Below are 11,342 nucleotides of genomic sequence, written 5' to 3'. Positions count from 1 at the left end.
CTGCTCTTCACTTTGCTCAGTTTTGCAGTCTTGTTTTCTCTTCTAATGCTCAGGTATCTTAAAACCTGGACAATAAAAACCAAAATGAAATGTATGGATAGATAAGCCTAGAAGAAGCTGAGTATTTTTGTAATGTTTTTATTTTATCATATAGTTTACCAATGGAACCTTTGTTTTAATTACTTGATAATGCAGAATTAAGCATTAAGTGACTGATTTTTTTTGTTATCAAGATCAGTCACTGAGGAAGTCATTATGTCTTGAAGTCAACAGCGTTACAGCAGGACTGCAGATGCTGAGGTCACCTTTAAAACTGGTACACAAAGGTTTAGTTTCATTTTCACTAAGAAAATAGCCCTCCCTTCTCCTCAGATGGGAGGATCTGACATCGAGGCTCTATAAATACGAGCTCAGTTCCACATTTATATTCATTGGAAGAAGTGAAGAAGCCAGAACATTAAGACAACAACATCAGGATGATCGATACAGAAGTTGTGCTTGAAGCTTTGAGCGTGCTCTGCAAAGACGGAGTAAGCTGTGCTCAAAGACAAAGATTAGAGGATGGGTTACCCACAGCAGACATTTTGGAAGGAGTTGCAAAGGTGCATCTGCCCATCCAGGAGCTGTCCATCAAGGACCTGATCCCTATAGCCCTATGTGGTGATAGAACCAGGTAATTATTGCATGTCATTTTTGTTAACATATGCAGAGTAGTATTTCTGTAAATACTAGAGAGGGTTTGAAACAGCTTTCTGGAGGATGGGTTCAAGTGGTTTTACTAATGCTAACCCTAACCCAATATCTTAAAAAACTTGAAATCCCTATTTTCTGGCTCTAATTTGTTGTCTTTAGTACAAGTACAAAAACATTTTTTTGTGAATTCAAAAATGGTTGGGGGGGGGTCTATCGGGGGCCAGATTTGGCCTGAGTAAATTGAGTATCACTGTTGTAGAATCTTATTTTTCTCCTGGGGTATTGCTGTAAAGTTCAGCTTACCCTCGATGAGTTTGTATTTTCAACATTTTTTTCATTAAAGGTCTTTTAATTGCACTCGATACCCAAAATGGGCCACAGCACAGGACCTAGCCTGTGATCCTACTCCCCAGCACTTGGCAGAATGCAGCCTAAAAGAAATCAGATGTGCAGGATGTCATGAAGAGGCCACTAATTTAACCTGCAACTCTTTCTCTTCTTCAACTTTTACAGGAACCAAACTCTTGAAGGAGCATTTGAAAAGTTGCCAGTATGCATGATCAACTTGCCAAACGACATCAATAAAGACGAAAAGACAGGACAGATTGTCATCAAACCGGAAGATTACCTGTGGTCCGAGGAACATTTGGACCCAAGATTCAACTACGACTTCACCAAGTTGAAAGACACAAAGACCTATTACAGAGGTGGGGAGCTGTACAAACGTCCATGTGGTTGGCAGCGTTTTGCCCTCAAGGTGAATATTCTCTTATTTTTTGTTTGACTTTAAATCAGCATCAGCATCAAACTACTACATTCTACAACAGAGAATATGAACTATATTATTATCTGGCTTTAGGCCTCAGGGACTGATGTAATCAATCTGATATATATATATATATATTATATATATATATATATATATATATATATATATATATATATAATAGATAGATAGATAGATAGATAGATATAGATATAGATATATATATATCAGTGGTGGAAGACGTATTCATATCCTTTACTTAAGTAAAATTTCCAGCCTGTGAAAATACTCTGTTACCAGTAAAAGTCCTGCAGTGAAAATGGCAAATGTAAGGTATCTGTGGTTTGCATTTGTGCACATTGCCAACTGTTTTGGTTTTGTTTTGTTTTTTTGTGGCAACTGGAGCTTGAAATTATTACTTTTACTTACTAGTACATGTTTATTTATAAGTGGTTAATAAATTCATCAGTTTAAAGGGATAGTTGTTGAATAATAAGAGTTTTTGTTTTGTCTCAGGTCCTGGATAAGTATGATGACAATACCTGGCTGGGACACAACTGGCGTACCACAGAGTCTGTCCCAGGGGAGTGGCCAGTGTCCTACCACGGGACAGACCAAAAATTTGTCAAAGCCATCATCGAACAGCACTTAAAGGTTTTTATATTCAGTATCATATAAATGTGAAGAAAAGATGTGAGGAAACAAACATTAATGTGTGTGTGTGTGTGTGTGTGTGTGTGTGTAATAATTATTTTACTTATACATAAATATATATACGTACATGCATACTGTACTGATTAGTTGGTTGAAAGTTGATAAATTCTAATTTATACTTGTGTTTAACAGGCCGGCAATCGTAAACTTTATGGCAAAGGGATTTATTCGACTCCAGACATTGATATAGCGAAGGGTTTTGCCACAGAATTCACCGCCAAAAAGACAAAAAAGAAGTACAAAGTGATTCTGCAGACTCGTATCAACCCTGAGCACAGGGAGAAATACAATGATGACAAGTACTGGATGGTTCCCATCTCTGAAGACGCATCAGACCAAGAACAGCAGGAGAAAGTTGAAAATGCCATCCGTCCTTATGGTCTTCTGTTACAGGAGATCTAACAAATGATCACTTATTTGTTTCTCTTGAGTTATGGTCTATGAAAAATACTCTCAAATGGAATGATGTCTCACATGCCTGTAAGATGAATATGTACAATCAATAACACCACATATAGTATGTACAGTGAATAGTGGGATGAAATGCTTCTGTGAACTTCCTTTAATCCAAATTCAATAAACGTGTCACAAACATCCTTATGTACTGTAGTTCCATTTCTAGAGTTTTTAGGTTTGATAATGTAAAATTTGCATTTCAGCCAAAATAGGTTTAATGAATAGGTTTTATGGTAGGACTAACATTTTACTTTGAGAAATACCAGCCCAGTGCTGTCGGTGTAAGATCCCAACACCAAAAGCCACCTTTTGTGTGCACATTAAATGCCATTTGATGTCGTCAACTGAGAACGTAGCTGCACAGAATCATCTGTGGTGTTATTATATGCCGTCGGATAGCACCTGCATGAGCAGCATGATACGTGTACTCTTGGTGTCAATTGGGATCGCAGCCAGACAGACCCTGTCATGTATGTTGCTGGATGTAATATCAACATGATATAAGGACCACGAACATCCCTACAGGAGCGGTGCATGAACTGGATAAACCCTGGACTTTCATGCAGGAGCGGCAATATGTGAGGACACGGGATGGTAACAATGTTGGAAATACTCAAAGCCAAGCTTTCTTGACGTTTTCAGGTGCAGTTTGGTCATTACTCACTTTCATGATCAGATTTTGTCGGTCTATTTAGCTCTAATGTGTAGGCTGACGACTTAATCTAGCTGTGCACACACAGAATGTTGTGGACTTCGTGGACTGATAGCTTCTTGGACAGACTCGTGATTTCCCGTAAGAGAGTCACTTTCCCTTCAGACATTAATGGCATATCAAAAGTGAAACAATATAGTTCCTTTTTAAATTGTTTAAATAACGGACATCATTATGGCTGTGTAACTGATCCTAGCAGTGGGCCATTCTCTGTGCCAGTAGATAAACATCACATCCTGAACTGGGATGCAGTCAGAACAGAAGCTCACTGCAGACATCACGCCAAACCATTGATCCATCTCATGCTCTATTCTGTCACTCATAAAAACAACACAAGACACTTAAACTCATTCAGTTGGGGCAGTAATGCTCCCAACCCTTTGGGGGTAATCACCCATTTTCCGGCAGAGATCCATGTCCTCAAACTTAGAGATGCTGACTCTCATCCTGACGACTTCACACTCGGCTGCAACCCCCCCAGTGCATGCTGGAGGTCACAATGTGAAGAATCACACAGAATCACATCATCTGCAAAGAGCAGAGATGCAATTCTGAGGTCCCAAAAAAGGAACCCCCCCCACAACCCTATGTTCACTGCTATTATATTTAATTATTTTTTTTTCTTTAGTTGGGATCTAATTAGCCAAAGTGTGACTTTGAGACAGTAAAGCAAAGGTGATGTAAAATATTCCCTCACATAATAGAAATGGCTGTCTTGATGAGGAATCTAATGGAAACTGATCTGAACCCTGGTGTTCTCTATTTTTGTGGCAGGTCAATGTGTGACCGGGTTAGAATTATGATAAATCAAAATTCTGACACATCAAGTCAAATATTGGTATTGTGAGCTTGTAAGTCATGATTGGGAGATATCCAGTCAAAATAGGAGAGGAGAGGTCAAAATGGTCAGAATAATAAAATATTAAATCAAACTTTATGACCTGCTATGTCATAATTTCACTTTGTCATTTTATCTGTTTTATTCTTTTCTGACAGAAAAGTAGTGATAAACAGTAAATTAAGTAATAAACAGTAATAAGAAGGCAGCAAAATGTTTTAATTTTTTTTTTTTAAATTCCAAAATGTGTTAAAAATATGACTATTAATATAGAAATGAATTGTGTTTTCCTTTCTCTGAGGAAACAGGCTCTTGTAGTTTAGTAACAGTTTATGTAAATAAAAACATAAGAAAACCAGTCACACTAATCCAATTTATCAATAATGCAAGAGGAAGCCAATGAATATTATCATAAAGCAGGTGTCCTCAGGGTCAACCATCTCACACCGTCACATACAGTTTTTCTCCAGAACAATTTTTGCTTCCACAAGCAGATATTTTTTTTTCTGAATTACGGTGGGAATCTGCAGCATGTTTTCAAGGCAATGTGCATCTTATCACCGAGCGGAGCATTGGGTTTTTTCAGGAGTGAGCAGATACGCTGAAGGCTATAAACAGCAGCTGCAGGAGGATCCAGGTGTGTTAACACGGTGCACCTGCGGGCTGCTAACATGACTTTCTTCAAGTGCACGCTCAGTCTCCTCGTCCTCCTCGTGGTCTCTGACTGCTCCTGGGCTGAAGAGAAGGTCAGTGTTTTGTCTGTGTTAAAAAGATTTTTTGAGTAACAGGATCCAACATAAATATAAGATGTGGATTAAGTCTGTAATTTACTGGTAAAGGGTTTGCTGTGTGACATCTGGAGAATTTAATTATTATTTTACGATGTAACAAAGAAACTGAAAATTGAGAAAATCTTGATGAATTGGAGTAAATAAAGTCCACATTTAACATCAGCAAAGCAGCAGCATCTGGGTGAGTAACTGCTATACAAATGGTCATATAAAGGATGAAGTATTCTTTTAACTCTTTGAAACCTGGAGCAAAGCAATGGAACAAGTTGTTAAGAAATGTTTTACAAAATTGCAAGAAATTGGTAGATTTAGAAATTAATTTTTTTTTAAAGCTAGGGGAAAATGTCTGGAGAAAAAAACTATAGTTATAGCTAATTATCATGATCACATATTTAAAATTATAGCTAATCATGTAATTCTAATCTAAACTATACGACAGAATTACTTTTTTATTTTTTAAGCACTGTTTCCAGGCCATTTCCATTTTATTTTATTTTAAGGTAATTTTTGTGTACTTTTTTTGTTTGTTTTCTTACTGATTTCATGTCAGTTTTTGGTCATTTTTTTGTTGCACATTGCCATCAAGCTATGTTTTGAAAAACAACCAAGCCAATTCACATCTACATATATGCACACAAGAGGAAAATGTGACCTATGTCAGAAAGTAAACTGTAGACAGCAAACTGTGCATACTGTACCACGCTACACAAATACGTCTAATATTTCAGATTTGTCTTTTCTAACGAGTGGTGTCATGTCTTCAGGAACTGTCAGTCTCTGAGCTCCTGTGGAGAGCCAACAAAGATGTTGGTAAGTAACCATGCAGATTTATTTTTATTTATTCTTATTTAACATGGACAGTTTATATTAATATGCATTGCTAAATGTGCCAAATTCAGGTGTAACAAAGTCATACTGAAAATAAACAGAATGTTTACTTGTGGAGTATTTTTGTATTACTTAAGTAAAGAATCTGAATTATCTCACTTTCCTGGTTTGTTTAATGTCCGCCTAGTGCACACAGAGGAGGAGCCTTTAGTCATTGATGACATCGCTTATGACAACGAAAATGAGAGAAACGCTGATCCCTGCACCTCTCGCGGGTGCATGTGGGGAAAATCCAGCGATGGAAAGGTCTATGTGCCTTACATCATCGCGTCACATTACTGTAAGTAACATTACTGTTCAATAAGAATTATTCTTAAAGTCATTGTGTAAAGTTTTATTTGAACAATTGACCAAAAGATTGAAAACAGTGCAGAGCTATCCCTGTGGTGTGCCAAGTTTGGGCCGATGCTGGGGCATCATTCATCCTGAGCCTCAGCATAACCCTGCAACAAGACAAAGTCTGACTTCAACCCCTTTTTCCACCAAAATTAGTGTGAGCATGCAGGATTTTAAAACACGGGTAAACCCTAAAACAGGCTATAGACTCGGAGCCTATATTGAATTATAATACTGAATTTTATTGCCAGTAGTGCAGAGCTTCTTTGTGCCGAGTTTGGGCCGATACTGTGCCATGTCACTTTGCCTATCTGGAATAGAGTGGAATGCCAAGTTTTGGGTATCTACACCTAACCAAACTACGACTGTTTCACAATGTATTGGTTATATTGTCCTTGTTTAGTTGTTTCCTCTGAACACAGAAGTTTAGTTTTAAAAGACGTGTACGCATGCACTGTGCATGCTAGCTCACCGAGCACCTCTGAACTACTCAAAGTTACAGCACAGCCAGAGAGGACGCTGTTATTGTTGCAGCCTGTTCTGATTCCAAAGTCGTCAACTGCTCTTCATCATTGCTATTGGCATTTAATTTTTTTCAGGTACAGTCCACCTGTGTGGACTGTACATTAAGCCCTCTCTTTTGCTTTGTCAGCTTCTCGTGAGCGCTCCATCATTGAGCGTGGGCTGGTGTCCTTCCACGATGTCTCCTGCATTCGCTTCATCAAACGTTCCAACCAGAGAGACTACCTGAGCATCAAGTCCGACAATGGGTAACAAACTGTCTGTGTGTGTCTGTTTATGCAGCTTATTGACTCAAACCTGTGCAATGTGTGCTATTAATTGCAAGATGATGGGAACAAAATAATATCAATGAAAAACATGTTACTAAAAGATGTCTTTAACCTTTTTTAGTTTAACCTTTAAAGGGAAATTAAGGTTGCAAAATCAAATCTCAGCTTGCTTGCAGGTCAAAAAGTCAATACTCTGGATGTTTTGTGTATTGTTCTATACAGTTTTACTCTGCATTGAGACTTATTTAGTAAATATTTGCAATAAAGTTTTATGTGTTTTAGATGCAATTTGTATGCATAGAGACAAACAGTCAGAGCTCGTCAATTGTTAATATCTCACACTTAATAAAATAACATTTCCGCAATATAATTTTCAGTCATCGTAACTGCTTATCTACAACAATATCAGACAATATTAGTAGAGACTTTTGTTACACTGAGGTCAATAAAGTCCAAAAATAAAGCCAGAGAGGAAACTTTCACTCTTCTAAATCATAAACCTTTACAGTCCCTTAAAACTCAAATTTACTGAGCCATGATTATTATTATTTTTTATTTGTTTGTATGAATGCAGCTGTTACTCCTATGTTGGGCGCCGTGGTTATTCCCAGACGGTGTCTCTGGACCGCCAGGGCTGCCTCTACCACAGCACCGTCCAGCACGAGCTGCTCCACGCCCTCGGATTCAACCATGAGCAGTGTCGCTCCGACAGGGACCAGCACATCCGCATCCTGTGGGAGAACATCCAGTCTGGTCTGTACATCAAGATTACTATAATGTTATACCCATTTTTATTACCCACAGCTAAAGGGGATGTATTTAAACAGATTGCACTCATTAATGAGATTCTTAAAGTGAAACAGATTACAAGAGTCAAAACCCCAAAGATATTCACTTTACTATCACGTGAGAATGAAAAGCATCAAATCCTGACATTTGAGTGGTTGAAACCAGCAAACGTTTTAGCCTATTATGACTATTGAAAATGACCAATAAACCAGACGGTGTCTCTGGTATATATATATATATATATATATATATATATATATATATATATATATATATATATATATATATATATATATATATTTCAAATCAAAATAACCAACTAATGACTAGTTGTTGCATTTTTTAGACTGATCCAAATTCCAGAAGTGTTGAACCCTACACATGTAACAGTCCCAAACTGACACGTTGTCTCAGAACCTCATAAACAGATGTGGGATACTAAACAANCAATTTTAACACAAATTAACCAACTAATTGACTAGTTGTTGCATTTTTTAGACTGATCCAAATTCCAGAAGTGTTGAACCCTACACATGTAACAGTCCCAAACTGACACGTTGTCTCAGAACCTCATAAACAGATGTGGGATACTAAACAAGAAGTAAACGGCACGGACCAAGCAGCTATGTTTAATGAGTTGATATGAGAATGTGTTGCTGGCAAATTTGAACACAGATACTAAGTATATCAAACTTCAATTGGAAGAGTGATGACGCCAGTCAGAAAAAATAACTCCGAAAAATTCTCTTTACTTTCTCTCTACGGCTTTTTGTTCAGCATTTTGTTTCATATAATAGTTACCAAAGAATTAAAATGTTAACCTTTTATCATAGCTGTTTCACTAAAGGAACCATAAATTCACTCATTTGTCACATAAATAGCATAACTGTCTGTCTCTGGTGACACAATAAGCTAACAAGCTGCGACTGTTGGGACAGCTCGCTGTTGGTCAATGGTGCGAATTCTCGGGTCGAAGCTGAACACAACCACACAAATTCATTAATCGTAACAGTTACATGGCAATAAAAGTTCAAGGATTTAAACATTTTTTGTCTTTCATGACCTTTCTTGTGATTTTTGTCCTCTCAGGTTGGGAATACGCCTTCGACAAGATCAACACTCTGAACCTGAACACCCCCTACGACTATAACTCTGTCATGCAGTACCACAGGTTGTCAATGGCACCATCTTTCATCTAACACCCCTTCATTCAGAGAAACATTGAGTGACTTTTCATATTTAAAAAGTTTAGTTCACCCAAGCACTAAATATACCTGTATATAGACCTCGCCTCTCTAGGTTATCCTATATTTCATTTCATAAAAAAAGCAAGACCCTGTCTGGCATTGTCAACAATTCCCCTATAAGATATTTAAGGGAAAACATACCAAAATGGTGAATATCCCAGCCCTTCTCTTGTTTTGAAGCAGCAAAATAATCAGTTATAGGGCTGCAGACTAAATCAACAGCTCTGTGGCTGCTGATGGATTTGCACCACAATGCTGTCCACCCACACAACCAGTGATAAAAATACAAATGGATTAGATTAGATCCTGCTGTCGCCCCACGAAACATAAAACTTGTTCAGAAAATCAGATTATATTATTCTTCTGTCGGCGGCAGGGCGTGTCAGAGACATTTCTTTCAGACTCCTCCAAGAAACGCAGAGTGAAAAAGTCATTTTCATGATGTAAATCCCTGATCTTTGTAAACCTTTTAGAATAGTCTACTGCAGAGGTGATGTTTTTTTGTTCACCAATGCAGAAGTTAGCATCTCCCTGGTTCCCTCATCAAAACATCTATGAGAGTTTCCCATTGGATTTTGGATACTGCAGAAAATAAGCTCTGTGGCAAACAAACATTTGTGATACTTACATATTTAAAAAAAAAATACAAACAATTAAATTTGTTTTAGCATACAAACCAAAATAAATTAAACTCATGTGTTCCTTATAACTCCAGGTATGCCTTCTCCGGGAACAATAAGCCAACTATGGTTCCTATTCCCAACGCCAACGTTGAATTCGGCACGGCCACTCAGATGAGCAGGAATGACATCAGCAGACTGAACAAGCTGTACAAATGTTAAACAGTCAGAAAACACTTGTTAGGTTTGTATATCAACTTTTCAGTGGTATTAATTTCATTTATGGGTTACTGACCCATAAATAAAATATGTTTGTAACGTTTGCTATGTTTCTTTATTCCGACAGGTGATGAGAACAAACCTTCACAACATGAATTCAGACATCAAACCACCATTCTGTGACACAGTCTGAGACACTGTATCAACAATAAACCTTCAAACACTTTCACTGAAGCTCTGATTGTAGTTTGTGACACTGTAGACACTTTTGTACTTTTTCAAATGTCCCTTAAACCCTAAAAAACCTGAGCAAAACATGGGAAGACTGCAATGAGCAACCAAAAAAGAAACGACCCTACAATTAGCAAGAAATTAGTAAAAAGTACAAGAAATTTACCTGGAAAAGGATGGAAAATAATTCTTTAACATATTTTGAAATCAATCATGATAATTTTATAATTTTCCCTAACTTTTTTTGTCTTTTCTCTAGACATTTTTCCATACCTTTTGAAAAAATAATTTTCTGGATCTACTAATTTCTTGAGGTTTGCGGAGCATTTCTTATTAAGTTGCTCACTGCCTTTTTTGCCATCTTTTTGAAGGAGCCCTTTGCAACCCTGAAAGGGAAAGAGGGTTTGGACCGAGAGGAGATAATTGAGGCACACCTGTGTGTGGGGGGAGGAGAAAACTAAAACAGCACAGAGGAAAACAGAGAGGAGTGAGAGTTGCTCGAGGAGAAGAGACTAAAGTTCACTTCAGTTATGGTCATCTTTGCTCTAAAAAAGACAAAGTCCCCAGAAGTCAAAAGAGAGGCAAGCACCTGTTAAGACAAAGACCAGCTGGATGGTTAAGTTTCTGGACACTTAGGCCTCTGAAGGTGCACTGATACATGGAGCAGATTGAACCTGTTTGGAGGCACTGGTGGACTTTTTTGATGTGGACATCAGATAAGTTTCCTTGTCTTGACATCTCACAGCTACTCCCACACTCACTGAACTAACACACACACAAACACACACGCACACACACAAACACATGCATGCATGCTTACAGAGTCTATAACTATAATTAAGCCCCAAAGTTCAATTTCTGAAACACCATACCCTTCCAGCATTCGACTGATATGAAGTTAAATACACAAGTGCAGCTCAATGTGCTTCACAAAACACACATGAACCATTAGAGACCACAGTAATTTTTTCTGCCATTTTGGATCTTTTAAAAAACCTTCTCCAAATTTCCCATGGCTCATCATTGGTCCAAATAAATCGAAAGTTATCAAAAGCTTGTTGACATCTCATTGCGTTTCTAAGATATTGACCAATGAACTATAGAGGGGTGTTACTCAGCAAATAGACCTATCTCAATAAGTGTTCAATCAGTCATCACAAAACTTGCAGAGTATGTCTAAAAATACAGAAGCAGCATACTATCAAATTTAGGTGGCCCCTAAAATGCAAAAACATGGAAGCAGCAACCAAA

General features: G+C 37.7%; 2 protein-coding genes across 2 annotated transcripts; both read left to right on the top strand.

Annotated features, from left to right (window-relative positions):
• Nucleotides 1-476: 476 nt before the first annotated feature.
• Nucleotides 477-2,692, top strand: LOC121949883. The gene is made up of 4 exons (XM_042495713.1): nucleotides 477-673; nucleotides 1,207-1,450; nucleotides 1,976-2,113; nucleotides 2,306-2,692. Exons 1-4 carry the CDS (start codon nucleotides 477-479, stop codon nucleotides 2,573-2,575), a joined length of 849 nt encoding a protein of 282 aa, XP_042351647.1. The 3' UTR covers nucleotides 2,576-2,692.
• A 2,158-nt stretch (nucleotides 2,693-4,850) lies between these two features.
• Nucleotides 4,851-9,991, top strand: LOC121950139 (high choriolytic enzyme 1-like). The gene is made up of 8 exons (XM_042496058.1): nucleotides 4,851-4,925; nucleotides 5,735-5,780; nucleotides 5,986-6,138; nucleotides 6,847-6,964; nucleotides 7,560-7,738; nucleotides 8,864-8,945; nucleotides 9,737-9,850; nucleotides 9,988-9,991. Exons 1-8 carry the CDS (start codon nucleotides 4,851-4,853, stop codon nucleotides 9,989-9,991), a joined length of 771 nt encoding a protein of 256 aa, XP_042351992.1.
• The last annotated feature ends 1,351 nt before the right edge of the window (nucleotides 9,992-11,342 follow it).

Source organism: Plectropomus leopardus, chromosome 11, assembly GCF_008729295.1.
Source record: "Plectropomus leopardus isolate mb chromosome 11, YSFRI_Pleo_2.0, whole genome shotgun sequence".
In the NCBI taxonomy this organism is placed as follows: Eukaryota; Metazoa; Chordata; class Actinopteri; order Perciformes; family Serranidae; genus Plectropomus; species Plectropomus leopardus.
The sequence above is the reverse complement of the archived record's forward strand: the minus strand, read 5'-3'. Positions and strand labels throughout refer to the sequence as shown.

Coding starts and splice junctions, on each gene's coding strand:
- LOC121950139 (XM_042496058.1), top strand. CDS start 4,851: ATGACTTTCTTCAAGTGCACGCTCAGTCTCCTCGTCCTCCTCGTGGTC. Junction 5,781..5,985: donor GAGAGCCAACAAAGATGTTG/GTAAGTAACCAT, acceptor ATGTCCGCCTAG/TGCACACAGAGGAGGAGCCT. Junction 6,965..7,559: donor AGCATCAAGTCCGACAATGG/GTAACAAACTGT, acceptor GTATGAATGCAG/CTGTTACTCCTATGTTGGGC.
- LOC121949883 (XM_042495713.1), top strand. CDS start 477: ATGATCGATACAGAAGTTGTGCTTGAAGCTTTGAGCGTGCTCTGCAAA. Junction 674..1,206: donor CTATGTGGTGATAGAACCAG/GTAATTATTGCA, acceptor CAACTTTTACAG/GAACCAAACTCTTGAAGGAG. Junction 2,114..2,305: donor TCATCGAACAGCACTTAAAG/GTTTTTATATTC, acceptor TGTGTTTAACAG/GCCGGCAATCGTAAACTTTA.